General features: G+C 29.6%; 2 protein-coding genes across 2 annotated transcripts; both read right to left on the bottom strand.

Moving 5' to 3' along the window:
- Positions 1-325: 325 nt before the first annotated feature.
- On the bottom strand, positions 326-2,743 carry LOC137812588 (bidirectional sugar transporter SWEET13-like). Its single transcript, XM_068614675.1, has 6 exons — positions 2,568-2,743; positions 2,150-2,186; positions 1,823-2,036; positions 1,553-1,714; positions 1,332-1,451; positions 326-906 (listed from the first exon to the last, which is right to left on the bottom strand). Exons 1-6 carry the CDS (start codon positions 2,611-2,613, stop codon positions 709-711), a joined length of 777 nt encoding a protein of 258 aa, XP_068470776.1. The 5' UTR covers positions 2,614-2,743; the 3' UTR covers positions 326-708.
- A 15,682-nt stretch (positions 2,744-18,425) lies between these two features.
- Positions 18,426-20,704, bottom strand: LOC137812587 (bidirectional sugar transporter N3-like). Its single transcript, XM_068614674.1, has 6 exons — positions 20,330-20,704; positions 20,134-20,170; positions 19,803-20,013; positions 19,549-19,713; positions 19,139-19,258; positions 18,426-19,004 (listed from the first exon to the last, which is right to left on the bottom strand). The coding sequence occupies exons 1-6, from the start codon at positions 20,370-20,372 to the stop codon at positions 18,666-18,668; spliced, it is 915 nt and encodes a 304-aa protein (XP_068470775.1). The 5' UTR covers positions 20,373-20,704; the 3' UTR covers positions 18,426-18,665.
- Positions 20,705-21,276: the final 572 nt, after the last annotated feature.

The raw sequence follows: 21,276 nt of genomic DNA, 5'->3' as shown, positions 1-21,276 counted from the left end.
TGGAAAAGAGCCTGATTAGATTAGTATCCTAATCATGCATAATGTCTGGCATTTTTGTCCTTAACTAGGAACAATGCTGTCATCAAGATATACAATGTTTTTCTTTTAAATAAACTTTTAGGAGACTTATCTGCCCCCTACCATGACACATATGAAAAGAAAAGAGAATCCACTTCTTCATCGCTTTAATAACTTGTAAATAAGCATTTAATTAAACGTGATATGACAATTACCAGAGCAATTTGACACACTTAGGATAATGATTGATTGATGAACATATCAAGTAGATTGCAAATGTTAAAGAGTGAAGCTAGAGACGAGGAGCTACTAAAATAATTAATTTTCATTACTGGAACATTAATTACGTATACAAGGGAAAAGAGAATGGAAATGAGTTTGACTGATACACTACGTTACACGTAGTGGTACAATATAAGAGTGGCTAAAGAGCTAATTAAGCTTTTTTTTGCTTACATGAGTGCCCAACAGTTACAGCTACCGGAACAGGCAAATTTAAACCACACCTTTACATAAATCAAACCAAACACTTATACCAAAGACTACGTACTATTCTTGCATTGTAGATATGAGTGATACTAGATGTGACCTCACTCAGTAAAGTAATTGAAAGTTTGGGTTATTTTCTCTTTTTAACTTTTTTTTTTTGGTCATTGATATCCCTTGTTTCATATAACCTCAATGGTGAAATCAGACTTTGCCAACACCACCAAGACCAGCACCTGCATGGTTCGGCTCTATTGTTCCCATCTTCACAGCTCCAACGATGTGGCCATTCGATTCTTGACCCTTCACTGGCTCTTCTAGTGCCACTGGGGTGGCGTTTCTGTACATCAAATACATCCCCATCTGAATTATGCCGAACACAAACCCAAGTGTGTTTGGGAGCTGCATCATCGACAAAATGCAAACATTAATTAATTTATCATGTGTGTGTATGTATATACTCTTTATTAAAAAAGAAGAGAAGAATCAAATTACATTGTCCTACACATAAAAGTTGATCTGATTAAAGAATGATGTACTTAAGAATATGGGGTGTCCATGTTGCACTTGGATTTATCCATGGGAACTCCAAGTTAATGGAGCACGCAAACATTTAATTTTGCACTATTATTGATTCGACATTATCACCTTTAAAGCGAAACGAAAAACCAAATGGGCTTACCCAAAAAGGGAATTAATGGACAAAGTTAGCAAGACACGTATGCACCTTTGTATGAATAATAATGCAACAATAGTTTAAAGGTAAACAAATATGAATATGAATATGCTGGTAGCCGTACGTAGAAGTATTACAACATTGAACTTACAGCAACATAGTAATCCCTGAGAAGAAGGCCATAGAAAAACCACATGACAGCATTGATGGTTAAAAACATGGACAAGGTAAATGGCATGTATTCCACGCTCCTTGTCTTAATCACTCGACTCTGCATGTATTCGTCATAACAATTGAATTAATCATTGGCTCATGTGTTAATTTTTGCTCCAAATTTCGTAAACAAAGTAATAATTTTCGTAAAAGGCTTACAATAATGAAGAGAGGTGCAGCAAAGACAGAGATGTTGAAAACAAGGCAAATCCATCCTATGATAGCAAGACGCTTTGCTCCCTTGGTCAGGTAGAGAGTTGACAGAAGCATGGCTCCGAAGCCAAACACATTCAGCAAGAGAAGAAGCTTGATGGTTGTAAGCTGTGATCACCCAAAAAAAAAATCAAAACATTTAACTTTAGTTCAAAATTTATATACAAAGAAAATAAATTAAGAAAACTATAAAGGAAGGTTATACAAGGTAAATACCCTAGGCTTCCTTGGAGCATAAATTAGGAAGATTGTAAGGTAAATTGATTCCACAACAATTCCAAACGTGTTAATGGTAATGAGAAGGAGAGCAGCTTCTCTTTTCACGAATGCATAGTAAATCCAAAGCATTGCACTGAACAGTGCAACAACATAAGGAAGTGACTGAAACCCTTCAGTGGATTTCTTCTTGTAGATTTGGTAAAAGGTTGGCCTGCACGCAGATATTTATATGGTTGATGAAACAATTTCATAGCTTGCTTAAAGATTCATGACAAAGAGTACATATGCTAAAACAAAAGCAAAAATAAAATGGAATCCACTTACAATGGAGCAAGGAACACTCCAAAGGAGATGATGTTGCCTATAAAAACAAACCCCAAAAGAAACACACATCAGTATACTTGTGAAAAAATCGTATCAAACAACAACTTTTCTTTAGCTCATTTGATATTTTTTGGTGTTGCATGATTGGAGTTGATAAACTTCAAATGTTATAGCAGGGTTTTCTGATTTAGCTCTAGTTGAAATCCTATGATCCTAAGTGCATTAAGTTGAAATTAGAAATATGCATGCAATATGCACGTTGCCTAATGCTGGATAAAGTTCTAGCTATATGCCCCATTGAGATGAATAATGTGGAGTGATATAGAGGGAAGGGAATAATAATGGAAGTGCCAAACGTTTAGACTGAAAGAGTAAGAAAACAGTATAAACTAAGAGATTATAGGCATGTAGTATATACCCAAAAGACCGAATACAAAAGCCCAAGACTCGCGATGCATGGCCATGTCTTGAATTGAATCTAATAGAACTTTTGGAATAGTGCTCTCTCTTGAGATTTGTGTGACCTTCAAAGTGAAACCCTTAGTTAAAGTTTTCTCTCTCTTTCTCTCTATATTCCACGAGTATGTATGAGTATTGAGGTAGTATTTATAGGAGGCGAAAACATGGAGAGTTGGTCAACTTGCAAACGTGGATAGCAAAACATCAATTTAGCTTTAGCATAGTTTCCGGTTGCTCCTCCCAAACATTATATTTGCTTTAGCACTATCCAAACGCCTTTCTTACCCTATTGCACTCTCTAACCTCTTTTGTTAAAAACCTCCCACACATGCACCCTCACACGGGGTAAATCATGTAACATAGTACTATTACTGGTACATACACGAAATTCCCATGGCCCACCATGGCTCTTTCTGATGTGTCACCCACCAAATGGCTTAAAGCCTTACAACTCATTCATACTTTGGAATCTTGCTTCATATACTTGAATTAAAAACCATCTCACTACTGAAAAAAAAGAGAAATGTACATCAAAGTTTTTATGTCAAACCTTTCTCACCACAACATAAAAAAAAGTGTGGCTATGTAAAATTCAAAATTTACTTCAATCACCTGCGACATAAACTTTAAATTTAAGTTATATCCTATATAGTTTGACACAAAGTTGTTTATATCTTCTAATGTTGAGTCTTTTCTATTTTTTCTCAGAAATTGTGACGAAGTTGTAAAAAATTTCTTAGTGGTTGACTCACTTTCTTTTTTGTTTTTCTGTGATTAGTTTTGCACATTGGTCGTTTCTATTTAATTAGATTAAAATTTTGTTCTTCATTTATATTGGTGGTCTAAACCTTCAATTTGTTTTTAAAATTAATATTGTGTTTGCTTTTGGGGATCTAAATTAAATATGTTAATATTTGAGGGAAATATGTTCTTTTTTTGTTATAGTGAAGAGTTATACAATATGTACTTGACACAGAGAAATATTAGACAACCTTACTATGTCAAGAACAACATAAAAGAAATAAGTGGTCATTGAGGGCACATGATACATGATGTAGGTGAAGAAAATTTTGGAAGAGCTCATGTGTTATTTGAAGTCCATTTAGAACAACAATTGTACCCATGTTGAACTAACTTTACATGACAAACAACTTTAAAATTGTTCAGTTTAAAAGTAAGGAATTGATTGACTAATAAAAGTTTCACCAATTTATTGTATTTATTGAAAGAGATTCTTCCAAAATAAAACATGTCACCTAACCAGAACCATGAGGCGAAAAAGATAATATGTTTGATGGATTTGGCGTATAAGAAGACACATGGATGCCTAATGATTGTGTATTCACAAAGATGAGTTTGCTGCATTGAAGGAGTGTCCAACACGTGAGTTATCACAGTTTAAAAAGAAACTTGATGGAAGTAGTGATGATGAAAAAATAAAGGGTCTCGTTGCTAAGGTATTGTGGTAAATACCTAAGTTTAAAGGATTCTTTTCCATTAAAAAGGATGCAAAGAATCTAATGTGGCATACAAATGGAAGAAAATGTGTCAATCTTCTTCGACAACCTACTGATTCTCAACTGATGAGGTTATCTCATACATTTCACAATACATTAATGAAATCAAGACAGCACATCATCGGATAAATGAAAAACTGACATTGAATGAACATAACAAGACTTTCTTAGTTTGGTTTCAGAAAAAGGTTTATGGTGAACCTAATATTTCGGATACACTATTGAGACTTTCTCGTGGACCTAATAATGATATCATTACATATAGTGGGTATGACATTAACTAGTTATGTTTCTATTTCAAGAAAGAAGATGAGAAAAACAAAGTTAAGAACAGTGGGAGCTATTATTCTAGCTGAGGTTATGCACTTTGCTAGTTCTAAAGACAAAAAAATGTCATTACAGCATTTACGAGTTACTTCGGAGTCATATATGACATATAAGAAATTGATTTATGTGATCATTTAGAGTGCCAATGTTCAAGTATAAATGGGTAGATGAGAATATGGGTATGAGGACAAATGACTACAATTTTACTTTGGTGGTTCTAAATAAGATGGGTTATACAAACAAACCATTTGTTTTGACACATCAAGCAAGACGACAAATATTTTATGTTAACAATCCATCTAATGACAAGTGGTCAATGGTCCTGAAGGAAAGAAACATTCACTAATATGACTCTCTAAATATGAAAATGTCGACTTTCTCATTAAAACACTTCTTATCAATGTAGACAACAAAGTCGACGAAATACATGCTATTAAGAGTGATCATGATGAAACTTTTATATATTTTAGGTCAGACATTACTTATCCAACGTAACTTTGATATATTTTAAATATAAATTTAAATAAAACTGTATTTTAATCTAACATAAAATAAAAATTTACATCAAAAGATTTGTTTCTAACAAATTTAAATTACCCACATCCACGTCAAAACTGTTAATAGAAAAAAAAATGTAATTTTTTTTTTTACTAGTACCTCCTCCAAGTTCTTGATCCCAGGGTCAGGATCTATTTTTGCAAATCATATACAATTTAGCATAAAAATGTTTGGGTGATAACCCCTTATATCAACATCTTTGGCAGTATTTGCGTTATGATGCCGGGTCCATCCTTCAAACTACAGTTACAGTGACAGCCATTTGAATTTGCACTACTCTTTTATGCGGATATTAATATTAATAATAATAAACGTGTTTCTCTCTTTATTTTTTCTTCTCAATAATTGGGCAGCCAGCCACAAAAAAGGTTGAAAGATGATGTAACACTAACAATAATTATTATTATCGTCATAATTTTCTCTCCGTCCACTTAATTTTCTAACATTCAACCACGTTAGCTATCTCAAATCACGCATTAATTAACGAATGTATTAATTATGATGCTGATTCATAAATATTGGTTAATGCAATGCATTTAAAGTTTTGACCAAACCTAAAATTTTGAAATAAAAACACCAATAATCGGATACCAACTATAATTAGTATATTTATTCATTAATTAATTAACCTCATTTAAAAAGTTTGAAATTCTCAGCACTATCTTATTATTGGCCTGCGTCTGGTCCTCCACGCCACCTTCCTTATAAATATTCGTTTTTTCTTCTTTCTTTTGAGGTTCTTTTTCCAAAATAATAATAGTTTTATTGTAAAACAACAATTTGGTGCTGATGATTACGTGAAAAGTGTTTTCAATAAATTATTAAACAATTGGGAATTTAATAGGTGCATGACTAAAGATACTTTTATATCTGAAATCACTTTACAATTATAATTTTTTGATTGAAAAAATAATGTGATATTTTTTTTTTCACTGAAAATTATTTATTGTTAAAAAAATTATCTCTTATTAAGTAGTGTCCCGTCTTTAAAGTATAACTTTTCTTGTTGAGAAGAATAAAACCCTCACCCTTTTGTGTCTTCACCGAAATTATTCTATATTAGACAATATATTCTATTTTTTTACAACAACTAATAATAGTGAAAGTAATCCATGAAAGAATCTTAACACCAACAACGTGAATGATTTTGCTATTAGAATTTTTTTTTCTTTTTTAGGTGTTTTTACTTGCTGTGCTTATAGTTTGAGGAAAGTAAATTTGTGGGAGTGGTTTTGCTTTGGAGATTGAATTATGAAGACATGGCGAAGTTAGACTAAGAGAAAAGGAGATGGGAAAGATAAAGTTGACACCCAAGGTGTGGGAAGCATCCCAGCAATTGGCAAAACTGGAAAATAAAGAAAATAGAAACTAGAATAATACAGCACCAAGTGTGGTGCACACTAGTAAAGAGAAATTTCTTGCATGGAAGTGCCATACCAAGAGTATGTTGTTTGACCCCACAGGTGTGTGCATGCATAAGAATCAATTTATGTTTTTTTTTTTTACTTTTATCTTATTAGAGTGAAAAAAGTTTAACTTTAATTCAATTTTATATACTTTGTTCATTGAAATATGATTGTATCTATATATATCATTACAAAAAAAACATGAAATAGAAACCAATTTTTTTAGTTTGTATTATGGTTAAATGGTTTCTAAATTGGTATCTAATTAGCTACCCAGGTTATAACTACCAATTATTTAGTTTCTAAATTTGGTAGCAAAAACCTTGGTTGCTAATTAAATACCAATTTATAAACCTTTTAAAAAAAATTTAGTCTATTGGTCTTTAATTTAGTCACTATAACAACTAATTATTTTTTGTCTTTAAAAATTAGTTTCTATTTCATAGTTTTCTTGCAGTGTATATATTATAATTTGACGATATCTATTATTACAACGTATTTTCTCATCCTTGATATTCTCAAAATTTAATTTTGTAAGAATGAATTAGATTTATTCAATTACTTTAAAATAATATTAGAATTTATTTTAATAAAGAGTTAAGTTTTGTCTTTCATCTACTAATATAGTTTCATACTTTGAAATGTTGAATCACCAATATAATATAAGGATGTGTGTTGAAAATCAATTATATATTATATTATATTGTAGTAGCTTATAACTTTTTTTTTTCTATGGATGAAAGTATAAATAAAAAAAAAGTATAAATAACTTTTTATTATAGCTCAGTTTAGATATTGCTTTTTACTTTTTATGTTCTTTGGTGGTTAATATGTTGGGATATTAATCGTATTTCAAGGATTTGACATAACCCTTTTATGTTTTTAATGGATATAAATATTAATTCTTTTACTACGAAGTCTCAGTTTTTTTATTCTTTTCTTATTGATCACCATTATTACATAGCTTTCTACCTTAAAGATTGAACTTTTAGGGGGTGAACTGAAGTGATAAAGCGCAATGCTCACTGTCACTAAATATTGACACAACAATTAAAAAAGAAACTCCTCACACTTTCCAACATAGTTTGTAACATTATTCAACTCTCTTTTAAAACCCTTTACCTTCCTCTTGCTTATTTAGATAACTACACGATCTTCTTTTACTGCAACAAATTCTCTTCACCAAGTCCTCTGCAAATCACCCTTTATCAGTTAAATTAGGCATGATTACTGGAAAATTGGATGAATTGTAGCTTTCCATTTTAGAAAAAAAAAAGGCAATATAGAAATGGGCAAGTTGAGAGAGGGAAAATTGTGATGGTGCACTGTAATGCACTGTAGGAAAGTGTGCACTATATGTAGAGTGAAGCCACTTGCATGTCCCCTTGTGTTTTGAAGGATTCTGGAGAAGTTTGAGAGATACTTCCCATTGGCATAATATCTTGAATCGCGCGCACTAGCTTAGTAGCTATTGGGCATCTTCTTCTTTTTGATGTGTAATCACATTTGAGAGTTCAGATCTTCACTCCTTTCGCATAAAGAAGGGATTTCAACGGTCCATAAATAACCTCAGCTTTGTTATGGAGAATATGCTGTCTTACTTAAACCAGAAATGCCTTTGCTTGTTGACCTAGGTATCAGCCGCAATGCACACTACTACTTCTCATCTTCTCAAATTAATCCCACAAAATTCAAATTTAATGTAAATTCAACTTACTATTTTATTATGGGATTAAATATTTTATTATGCGACTATAATACAAGATTTGTTTTTCCTAATTCAAATCTAAATGTTTGTAGTAAGAAAATTATAGAAATGAACCATCATCTTTTTCTATATAACAAATGAATTTTAGCCATAAATTATATTAGAATATTATAACATTCACGTTACTTTAGGAAGAAAAAAAATAAATATGAATCACTTCAGGAATGATCAAATCCTTATACAGAAGAGAGAAATGTACAACCCCTCCTTCCTAAAGCTTACCACAAATATCCTAATTGAGCAAAAAAAAAAAAACAAGTCAACATATCGAAATAAAGACATATCAGAAATAACCTAACACCTCATCCCAACCTTCTAAAAACCAAATGACTAGAGTTTCAAAGTCTCTTGATCAAATACATACAAACAAGAGGATCAAGTCAAGAACCCACAAATCAAAATAAGAAAAAACACAGAAGGCAAAATTATAAGTAACCCAATACCATATCTTTAATTGAACTAAGGATGATCAACTACACCACCTTTAAAAAAATGTTTATTCCTATGTCTCTAAATCTCACTTCTCCAAACAACATTGACGTAAACATGTACATTAACAAGTTTGAAATGTTGGAAATGTGAAAAAGAACCATGATGATCTACCGACGCCAACTTTAACCAATCATATCAATAGTTTCAAACGAATCAGACAATTAAAAACAATAAAAAATATATTTACCTCTTTATTATATTTATTCATATTTTCATAATAAATAAATAAATGATATTATATTGGTGCCAAAAGCTCCACTCTCTTATCCATATCACTCATTTTATATATTCTCCACCTTCACAAAAACATGGATCAAAGTAGCTACATTAATTAACTCCTGACCAATTCAAAAACGTGTAGAGATATACTAATTAATGCAAAATTAAAGTACAATATTTGGGATTTTGTGGTTTCTTATAGTTTTCTTGGATAATTAAATATATGGTTATCATACCCAACAAAATATATAAGATAAGGACAGTGCCACGGCATAAAATAAATTAAATTAGGTGAAAAAAATTCAATAATCCAGAGACTTAATTTAAGCTAGTGTTAGATTCTATTCCTAATGGGAAATGGAAGTGTGAATAAAGGGTTAATTTTGATGGATGAAGGGAAGTGACGTAGGGTTAGACCCTCCACCCCAAAAGGAAAGGATAATGATGATTTTTTTTGCTCTGTTTATGCGTTCAGTACGATGGAACTGGTAAGGGTTTTCATTTTCAGAAATAATTTTCATGACGTCAGCTTGGTTTTTAAGTGAACCAATAATGAAGAAAGGTATGATATTATCTACGAGTGCATGGCTGCAAAATATTTTAATGGAGAAAAAGAAACACTTTTTTTTTTTTCATTTTTGTGTATCGCCATTGCAAAGTTATATGAAGCATGTGAAAAACAGTGTTGGGTGGTTCCTACACTAGAGTTAATTGAATGTAATCTTCTATGAGGTAGGACACATTTAAAATTATCAAAGCAACAGCTAAAAGAACAAAAAAAGAGTGGAAGACAAGATCATGTTTAGCTTTAATTCGTGATCATCGATGATGTAAGAAAATATGAATTATTATTGCAACATAATATTCAATGATTCCCAAAAGTGTTCTTATCATTATAATGTACGTGAAACTTGAGGGATTATTTTATCATTTATTTCGAATTAAAAAATAAAAGTATCTATTTTTATTTTAAAGTTAAGGAACATAACTAATTTTAATAATATTTTATTATAAAGTATGTTATATTTATGTAGCAAAAAGTTAATGACAAACCAACCTCATGTGGATATATAGAAATTAATATTTGAATCAACAAGTATGTTAAATAATTAATAGCTAATAATACAATTATGAAGGATGAAATGGTTTTGAAAATGTCTTTTTAATCATTAAACTTTTTTTCTTAAATTATAATTTGATACAGCAATAAAAGTTAAAGATATAAAATTTTATCCTAGTTTGATTCTATTCAAATTTATAGTTAATTCAAATGATTTTAATTAATTTTTCTATTAAAAATCTTGAATTATTCCATTACATGAAACACTTTTTAGAGACAAAAAATAAATTAGTTGCTATAGTGACTAAATTAGAGACCACTTTAGATACTAAAAAAATGTTGGTTTCTAAATGAGTTTGTATTATTGTTAAATGATTTCTAAATTAGTGTCTAATTAGCAACTAAGGTTTTTGCTGCCAATTATTTATATTCTAAATTTGGTAACAAAAACATTGGTTGCTAATTACACACAAATTTAGAAACCATTTATCATTTATCAGTCATAGAAATTAATTTAGAAACCAAAATATTTGTAGTCTCTAAACGATTTCTAATTTAGTCACTATAGCAATTAATTATTTTTTATCTCTAAAAATTGGTTTTTATTTCATGATACAAGCAAACCATTTATTGAATTCAAGAAGATTTAACAACATTCAATTAACTTCAACACACATCCAACACTCGTTCAACAATATAATTTATAAAAGAAAAGGAAAATATTAGTTAAAATGTAACATAATTATAGTGAAAAATTTATTGATACCTCTTTTTAATGAATATTGAACAATTTTTTCAACCAATATGCAATGTATAATACTCTCATAAAACTCTTCTGGATAAAGTCACTTAGTTATCTCATAAGAAAATTTGAATGTTTTTCTTTTTAATATTTTGAAATGGATTTATGGTTATTATGTTTACAAAGATTAAAAAAAAATAGTTTTTCAATGTAAATTTTAAATTGATTTATGTTTTACATTTTGATCATATTAAGATAATTAGCAATGAAGAGAGGAACAATCATGAAGAGGGACGTGCATCATCAAATCAACACATTAAACTTTGTTATTTTTTTGTCAATAATCTTCTCATTTTTTTAGAGCCAACCAAAATTAGTCTTGTATTGTGTCAAATTAAAATGATTTCACTATACACCATCTTACCAGTGCTAAACCGTCCAACTTCAAAATGATGATAGTATAATTGTAGTCATATGATTTCAAGTTGTCTCTCGATAAATCCAATAGTGAAATCAGTAAATCAATATTCATAATCTATCTGCAAGCAAGAAAGTTAACAATAACAATAAAGATAAAAATGAGTTTTTTTAATTTGTTTAACATAAATAAATTATTAAAGCAAAAAATAAAAAGTAGTTGATCTCAAAGTTCTTCCACCATTGAATTCTTTACAGATTCTCTAAAGATTAGTCATTTCTCAATCCTCAAACAGGCTAAACACATTGATATCTATTGACGTCTTTCATAAGATTTATATTAAATATTCTCCACAAAAAATTTAACTCTTAACCCCTTTTAACACCTCAGGTATATAAGTCTCTTTTAAATGGATTATGGTGAGTTTAAAATTTATCCCTACCCAGACCTCAACATGTATTCTAATTCACTCTTTCAAATCCAACATGTGTTATGATGATACAATAAATCCTCTCTTTAACTTCTCATCACTCGATATCTTAGTTGACCTGACTTAAATCAAAATAAAATTATAAATCTTTATTACAACATTGATTTTTTTTTCTTAATTCCAACGTTCCATAGTTTATATTTCATCACAAATTTGTAACCTCAAAATCAATCAACATACAATAAAATAACATGTCATTCACCTTCACAATATTCACAATATGTATACATTATAAATCACGTAGAACAATAGTCATTCAAGCGTACAAATTAATAATTTTTGTATATAAAATTATACATAAACACACAGACAAATATAGCACATTGCCCATAGACCTATTACAGCACCAATAGACTGCCCCTTCAAGACAAACTATTGGACACTAATTCTTATTTACGTCGAAAAACCCAGCTAGGCTTAGCCCAATTTAGAAGCATTATTGTCAGTTATACCTACCGTGGCCACACCCTCTAACACAAAACTGCATATCACTAACTGGATACCGACACTTTTCACAAGAATAGCTACGTACTGTGAACGTTACCAGTTTTTAACAAAAATAAAATTCAAGGGAAGATCCAGATAAGATAAAGTGAAAAATTAAAAAAAAAAAAACAAACAAAATGTACATGCGAATAAAAAAAGTAAAATAAAAAAAATGAGATCTTACATATCCAAAACAGCAACAATTAAATATTTAAATTTATAATATTTTATTATACTATATTATGTTGTGTTATGTTATGTATATAAAGCATGATGAAATAAATCTAAAAATATCTTTGAAAGAGTTATTTCACATTTTCACCTTTCATATACGTTTCTATCTAATAATTAAATATTTTCTTCATTTTTACCACTAGATTATTGGATTAACAGAAAATAATATATGATAAATTATATATATATATATATATATTATAATATATATTATATATCACTATATCCTATATGAACAGTCGAGATTTAAAAAATTTCACACGTTATAAGACTAGTATTTAAAGTTTTTGTATTTAAAAGATGACAATTATCTTCATTTGATATCCTTCTACAGTTTTTTGCTCTATCTTTATATAAGGAACGAGTCTAAGATTTTTATGATCTTGGAGTGGGACAATAAATAAGATTATCTGGCATTAAGTAACATAAAAAATATATTTTATAAAAAAATAACATATAGTTTTGGCAAATCTACAAAAAGATAACATTTAATTCCCTTAAAAATCATATACACATAAATATTTGTATATATGTAAAGAAAAAGAGAAAAAGCACAGACATATGTATATATAAATTTAAATATTAATTTTATACAAATTATTTTTTATCTTTTTATTTGAAAAAGAAAATTATATAAATAGAAGTTTCCGTGTGTTCCTTTATATTACATCTAAATTTTATCTTTCATTTTATATCTATCTTTCTTCTTTTCAAAAAATATTTAAAATTTAATTTAATTTTTTAAATTATATATTTTGTCTCCCTTTAATTTTCAAATGCATTACTTTTTATCTTCTGCATCTTGTCTTAAAAAATTATTTATCTATTTTATAAAGTTTTATTTAAAGCAATTAAAGTTATGCATTCCAAAATTGTATTACCCAATTTAAAGGCTTCAAAATTTTTAGAAAGATATCAAACATATTTTGTCCCACCAATCTTTTTGCCACTTAAGATGCATCCAAAAAATATACATAATCATTTTTAATAGTTTTTAATATTTAATATTTTTTTCCTAAATGTTTTTTTCATAAAATAAATAAATAAATATTCACTAAAAAATAATTAAATAGAGACTATTTTTAAAAACACAAAATAATTAATTTATCAATTTAAAAAATATTTATTAATAATAAAAATTAGTTTATCAATTAATTTTTAAATTGGTATCTAATTAGCTACCAATTTTAATTATCAATCTTATAATCTAAATTAATTGGTAACTAAAATCTTGGTGTTATAAAAAAAATTAAAACTTGACAGCTAATTAGATATCGATTTAAAAAATAGTTTATTTTATAAATTTTATTAATAACAAAAACTATATTAGGTATTAATAATTTTTATAATCTTTAAGATAAAATATAATTTATTCAATATAACAATTAATTATTTTTTTTTAATTGTTTTTTATTTATTATTTTTTTTTAAGTAGTGTGCGACATTAAACTAAAAATTATTTAACAGATTTATTAGTAGAACGTATAGGAAAAAATTAACAAGTAACTTAATGACATTTTTAATTGAAAAAAATGTAATAAAATTAATCAGTAAGTTTAGTCTATTTATAAAAATAACAAAATAATATAAAAAGTTGATTATATAGCTATAACATTTTTTTTACACAAGATATGAAATCAATATTGTTCGTTCTATCTATTTATCTACATTTGTTTTATATGGTTCTAAAAAATATTTCTATTCATATTTATTTTTATTTAAACACAAATCTCGAAAACTTGGAGAGCTTGAAGTCTTGAGTGTGAACTAACCACACTGTAAAGTCACCAAGGCGGAAAGTCAGTAAGAAAGAATAGTTACTACAATTTAAAAAGTGGGAAAAAGTATATAATGATCGTTTTAAAGGGTTACAAAATCATTTTCACATTTTGAATGTGTGGTTACTATATATTAACTCATTCTAAACCATCATTGTGAGATCTCTTTTATTCACCCACCTTTGAAATCCAAGGGAATTTTGAGATTTATGTATCATAAATATTTATAAATAAAAAAATATTAAATAAAAAATAATTTTAGAAATAAAAACACATGAGTAATAAGATATGACTAAAAAAAATTATAATAATGTTTTTATTTTCCATAATTAGAATTTTAACCGTACTAATAAATTGAATAATAAATTATTTTATTAAATATTTTTTTTAAGATAATATATGTAAACATGTTATTATTATTTTTAATTTAAAAATAATATATATATATAAAATACAATATTTAAATTTTAGTATGAAAAGACTAAGGTCTGACTATTGCATTTAAATTGACTCGTGAAGGTGTTATGAGTTAGAAATTGAGGATAGTTTCTTCTTGCACCTCCATCCATTTCTTTTTTCCCTCGTTTTTTTATCAGTAATAAACAATAAATTAAATATAAACCACTTCAGGGGTGGTCCAACCCTTATACAGATCCTATCAAACCTCACAAAATCAACTCTTGTACTACCCAACAAAAATTACATCACTTAACCAACCTCGTACAAACCAAAGGATCAAAGCACTAGTCAGAGTAAGAGAAAAAAAACAGAGTGTGACTTGGAGGTAACCCAAGATCAAACCTTTAATTGAATCATAGCAAACAATTCTATATTGTAGTCACCCCCTTTGAAAATAACATTATTCTTGTGCTTCTAAATCTCACTAACTACTGCAATCCAAATCGCTCTCCAAACATCATTAACAGAATCAAGGGCGTTACACAGCCTAAACTGAAAAAAATTTAACAGTGGATCATTGTGACTCACTAACGCCACACCAAGCCAAGACATTGACTCCATATAGACCAAGTTATTCTGCACTAAAAATAAAAACAAGTTATTCTTCTTTTTCTCGTACTTCAAAAAATATTCAAATTAACCTTCGAAATTTTTCATTGAATTTTTTTCTTTAATTCCAGAATGTTTTGAATTCCCGAAATGAATTCCAGAATCTTTCAAATTGCATAATCCATAATACAAATTTGTATTCAAGATTATAGGATTTGAAATGAATAGCTTTAGAAATTTTGAGAATATGAGAATGAAGAAGAAATTATGAGGGTGGGAAAGAAACTTTTAAAGTTTTAAAATATGGGGATTATGCGGGCTAGCCTGCCCCACACTTATCCAACACAAACGGTGGGTTATGCAAAATGACCCTAAACGGACCACTGGGTTGAAATAGACAGTTCGTCCCACATTTTTTCTCTTTTGGCTGCGAGCCAGCCCGCACAACTCGCCACTCTTTATTATCCTAAAATATTTGATTGACAATTATAATTTTAGAAAATAAATCTATTGATAATTTGTAGTTTTAGAAAACATGGTGCCCATTTTATTTATTTCAAGGATTAAATTAAGTGTGGACTAAATTCTTTAAAAAATTTAAATAATAAGTTACACTTGTATCCCCGAATAGATTGCAAAGGTATAAAACAACTTATTTAAAATGTCATGTTACTCTCTTGGAATATCAATATGTGTATGTTAGTCTATAAATTATTGTACACTCTTTTTAAGTTAAGGTAGATAACAAAGAGTAGTTGGATGCAGAATAGCTACAAAAAGATGCTTTATATTATTATTCATAACGATTTGTCCCTTATCATAAATAAGAATATTAAATATAAAACAAAAAATTGATATGTATAATCTAAGTGGTTCTCATACGTATACATATCGAAATAGTAGAAGTTGAAAAGTAGAAAGTGGAATGTGTAAAAGAATAACCTAAAAGTTGTAGCAATGATCAGACCAAAATCCGATAGTTGGCACAGCATAAAGTTTGCTGATTATTCATCTTATCATATCATCTACTCACATAGCGACCAAATCCTACTGCACACAGAAGCTTTTTAGGGTGGTGATGAAGATGAAACGTCTGTGGTGGAGAAATCCTTGTGCTTACTTAATTGGAAGGAGAATGAATAGTCTAAGGACCACCTTTCCCATCCTCTCTTCTTATCCATATCCATTTCCCCTCCATCTCTTCAATTACTCTATATAACAACTATTTTATCACCATAATCTTTCATCCTTATTCCTATACCACATAACTTATTACATGCAAAATAATTTTTTTTTGACTATTTTGTAAAGCATAAAAAATTGATTTCACAACTGGATTTTTTTCTATAATAACTTTTTTTCTTTCCGTTTCTGGTCTTCTCGGTTTTAATTTTATTTGTTTTTCAGTTTTTTAGTCCTTCCACTTCTACCAAATGACGGAGTGAACCTACAAAGAAACTTCGAAGCTCAAATCAATTTGAGTAGAATATGTAGGCATAAGAGTGAAAAAATTATCTCTGTCACTTGGGTGTATAATTATTTATACATATTTGATTGAATCCTTGTTATTATGAACCCCGCATAAGGTCCAAAAGAAGACTCAATTATACCTTAATCACGTTTTATAGATAAATTGACTTATTACTAACTAAATAATATTTTTAAGGGTATTGTTTGAATTTAAGTGTCCCGAAAGTTTAGTTTAGTGAGTTATTATGACAAGATCTCTTATTAATCTCCTTCAACATTGTTTGAACCATATCCATATTTAGATTGGGTCAACTCACACTTTTTGCTTCTCTTTATATTTTATTTCATTTACTTTTTCTAGTTTAGACCACCTGAGTACTAAGCATAAATTGTAACTTTATTTTGATTTTAAATTTTCTTTTCAAATCCAATACATTATGGGCTCTTCTTCTTGCACCCCATAATTTTCACATGCACCTCCATCATATGTGGAAAAGCAAAAATACCCTTGTAAAATGTAATCATATTTGGGATGGAAGGCAAAGTTTAATTCTAAATTTGTTTTACTTTATTTTTCTTGTCGGTAACTTACTAAACAATTTAGGCTTAGTACTCACCCTTTCTTTCATTTTTTTTTAACTTGTTCTATTACAGTTAATGAAGATGAATATTCCTTGTCTGATGTGGTGCATCAAATGGAGCGCATGTAATCACACGAAATCACAATGGAGAAAGGAAGGTCTGATGAACCCTAATTGCAAATGAAAAAGAGACAATGACTTAAGCATAAAAGAGAAAAAAGTAGAGAAAAAAAAATACAAAAGAAATTCTTATTTACTTATGTATTAGAGAGTAAAATACATGGTGTTTATATAAGAAAAGACTAAGACCTAGCTGAAACAGAAAAAGAAAATTGGGCCAAACAAACAAAGGCCAATAACTTAAAACAGAAAAACTAAATATGTTAACATGTTACGCTATAATTGTTTGTTTTAGTAACATTATCTACATGCATTGTCCTGGAATTACCAAGGCACACTCCTTATATTAACATATTGCAAGAAAAAAACAAATATATATATAGAGCCTTTATTTATATAAATAAAAAGTAATATAAACTTTTAAAATATGGCGTGTTTGCTTTGCCCAAGTAAAGGCGTGGACATGGGTAAGTTATAAATTTCCAAAGTCAAATTTCTCTAATTCTGATTGGTGTATTAATGTATATGAATTGGACTAAGTTGTTGTATTCCTTGATAGATAATTTGATTTATGTATTGACATCCATATGTTTTTTAAAGAGGTTTAAGCTTATCAAAATTATATGTCGGCTATGTTTTGGTATTTTATATGGAAACCTCGAAATTTTTGTACATAGGTTGGAGTAACCCGAGTACTCCTATTTATTAAATTTTTATTGCTGATTAAAGAAAATATATACTAAAATATGAATTATTTTATTATTTTTATTAATATTTTTAATTTAACAAAAACAAAATGTTTATTATTATAAATATCTCACTATGAGGTAAACAAACAAACATTATTAATATCTATGAATAAGGTTTAAGTTTAATAGTGAGTCACACACTGATATACTAATATGTTGAATGATTCCTTGGGAAGGTTAGTGGCTGGAATTCTGGGCTTCAAATTCTTCATGGACTAAATCTATTCTTCCAATCATGAGTTATTCTAGCCATTGCTGCATCCTTATGCTGATTTATTGCACCAATGCCCCTTTAACACCACAAAATTTATTCACTAATAAGAAAAAACAGAAATTCAGTAATCAATCAGTATGCAGATTCAATCGGTTCCTGCAATATCTCCTTGGAACAACATTTGGGAACACCTTCTATTTTATTATTTATTATTGTAACACAAAGAAAACAGAACAGAAATCACACAAAACAGAAACTAGGCAAAGAGAAATATAGAGAGACATTGATGTATATTGTATGACTTATATCTTCTGCTCCCATTAGCCCTTCAAGTTTTTTTGCATCAGTTTGAACATCGACACATGGTGGCAGAGAGAGAAAGAGGCATAACACGTGCTCATGTATCCTTCATTAAACTTCTCAACCCTCCCTGTGTTGTAGTTGAGTGCTAGCTTCCCTTGTTTTGTTGCTATTGTTGTTGTGTTCTGTTCTGTCACGAGAATTACCAACTTGGTCCTGTTTTTTCTCTGCTTCCTCAACTTTCTTCACTTCCTTCTTCTCTCCAAACTCAACGTCAACAAATGCAACAGCGTTTGCTCCCTGATTCACACTTCTCACAGCTGTGTTGGCGTTTTCTTCATTCGTCACATTGTCTTTGTGTTCTGCCAGCTTTTGATCCTTAACTGGCTTGTGCTTTCTGTATATAAAATAGAGCACTATCTGAATTGTTCCAAATGTGATACCCACGAAGTTCGGAAGCTGTCGCAGAAAAATAAAATAAGAGAAAAGAAAGAATTGTTACACAGTAATACTATTTATCAATAAAGATGCAGCATATCCCTGAAATCAGAACGAGTTGTCATTTTTATACGTTGGATTTTTTGAGTACTTACTGTAACATAGATGTCCCTCAGGAGAATACCGTATGCCATCCACATAATTGCACTCACTGTGAGAAGCACTGACAGAGTAATAGGCATGAACTCTACACTTTTGGTGCGAATAACCACTTTCTGGAATTCAGCAAGATCAACCATGCATGGTTTGTGATTGATCAGTAGGTATACCATTGCTATTTGTACAAACACTTTTTAATGAAATCAAGTATGAACGAAATCGAAGGAAAAAAATAAGTAGATGGTCATAACTATTCTTTTCTAGTAAGTATATAACAGACATACAAATGAAAAGAAGAATTCAGTAAATCATGACAGAAAATAACTAAACTATGTTTGAAAAGTTGTTTTTTTTATAGCTAATAAATTTCACAATATCAAACTCATCATCCTATATATATACTCACAATGATGCTCAAAGGTGCTGCAAACACACTGGTAGAAAGAACTACACAAATCCATCCAAGAAGCTCAATACGGGCTGTTCGTTCTTTTGCTAGGACGTGCGTAAGAAGAACAACCAAGAAAATCACTCCAACGTTGAACAAGAAAATCATCTTGAAAGTGAAATACTGCAAGTCCAATCATAGTGTCAAATGAATCAATGGCAGAGACATAATAAGTGTGATAAGGATAAATGTAATAACATATTTATACGCACCCTAGCTTTCTTGGGACAATAAGTTATATAGATGATAAGGTAAACTGTCTCTATGAAACAACCAAATGCGTTGATGGTGATAAGAAGTATTTCTCCTGTCTTTATGTAAGCATAAAAAATCCAAAGCATTGAAGTGAAGAGTGCAGCAACGTAAGGAAGTGATTGGAAACTTTCGGTGGTTTTCTTCTTACAAACTCGATAAAATGTTGGTCTGCAAAACCCATATGCAAGTGATGATTCAATTTTTATCTGAACTATAGTACTAGTTCTATATATAGCTTCATCAAAATTCACAGACAAATGTAAACCAACCAACATGTGTTTTACTTACACTGGTGCTAGAAAGCAACAGAAGGAGACTAGGTTACCTACAACCAACGTTCACAAATTCAGAAAGTTATATCAGTTCATCTCTTGAAAAGATTAAGACATGTATAGAAAATCAATAATGAAAAGGATTGAAACTAAACATAATAATTTTCTGCCACTAAATTTGATCACTAGTGGATTATTTTTAGCCTTAATACCTAGAATTCCAACAGCAAAAACATAAGGGGCATCGTTAGCCATGGTTTCGGAATATGGCTGAGAAGTATTCCCTTGATTGAAAAAAAGAGAGAAGAAAGGAAGGTAGCTCTAGTTTTGAGTGCCACGGAGGAAAAGGGAAATGAAAGCACTTATATATATAGGGTAGGAGTTTTTTCATGCATGAAGGGATAGTGAAACACATTATGCAAGAATGAGTTCAATCAGTGATATTGATGAATAAGATCCAAGAGGTTGCATTCTACCAAGTTCTAAGTTAGTTTGAAGGGCATGCATCTGATTTTTGTGCCAACTCAACACATTATTGTAATTAGTTGGTGTGATGTGGTTCTTTAATTAATAGTTGGGCCAACCTTAGCTTGACTTATTATTGTATCTTTTCCAATGCAAAACCTTCCCTCACGTGACTCATCTCTATTATTTGCTCTCTCCTCACACATTCAGTAAGTGTCACTCATTTTGTTGCTGTGTTGGGACTTGGTACCTTCATATTTTGATGATGTTCAATCCGCCGCCAAATAACCCTTGCTGATTCACCACCATTATTGCCACAGGTAGGTCACCAATCTTTCATGAGTCAGAGATGAGGATACACGTGTCACAATGAGGTGATCACCATGGACTGTTGCATTGCAAGAACTTAGAGTGTATATATTAATATAATTTGGATTACATAAAAGAAGAAGATTTATTGTTATTTGCATGTAAATGCAGCTATAAAGCATGTTAATGGATGATACAGTTTGTGACTGTCACACGTGATGGAAGAAGTCAAAGTTATCCTCGTGATTAACCTAAATGTGTCAGCATGCGGTCTGCTCACGAACAACTATTAAGCGGCTACCGGTTTCATATAATTAATAAATGGCTCAATTCTATTTGCTTTACAGTTATATTCTTTTTTTAACAATTCCTATAATATGTTTTT

The sequence above is a fragment of the Phaseolus vulgaris genome, chromosome 2 (genome assembly GCF_000499845.2).
Source record: "Phaseolus vulgaris cultivar G19833 chromosome 2, P. vulgaris v2.0, whole genome shotgun sequence".
Lineage (NCBI taxonomy): Eukaryota > Viridiplantae > Streptophyta > Magnoliopsida > Fabales > Fabaceae > Phaseolus > Phaseolus vulgaris.
This window is presented reverse-complemented; position numbering and strand designations above follow the sequence as displayed.

Coding starts and splice junctions, on each gene's coding strand:
- LOC137812588 (XM_068614675.1), bottom strand. CDS start 2,613: ATGGCCATGCATCGCGAGTCTTGGGCTTTTGTATTCGGTCTTTTGG. Junction 2,037..2,149: donor GGAGTGTTCCTTGCTCCATT/GTAAGTGGATTC, acceptor ATCTGCGTGCAG/GCCAACCTTTTACCAAATCT. Junction 1,715..1,822: donor ATGCTCCAAGGAAGCCTAGG/GTATTTACCTTG, acceptor GGGTGATCACAG/CTTACAACCATCAAGCTTCT.
- LOC137812587 (XM_068614674.1), bottom strand. CDS start 20,372: ATGGCTAACGATGCCCCTTATGTTTTTGCTGTTGGAATTCTAG. Junction 20,171..20,329: donor TTTTGCTGTTGGAATTCTAG/GTATTAAGGCTA, acceptor CGTTGGTTGTAG/GTAACCTAGTCTCCTTCTGT. Junction 19,005..19,138: donor TGAGGGACATCTATGTTACA/GTAAGTACTCAA, acceptor TTTCTGCGACAG/CTTCCGAACTTCGTGGGTAT.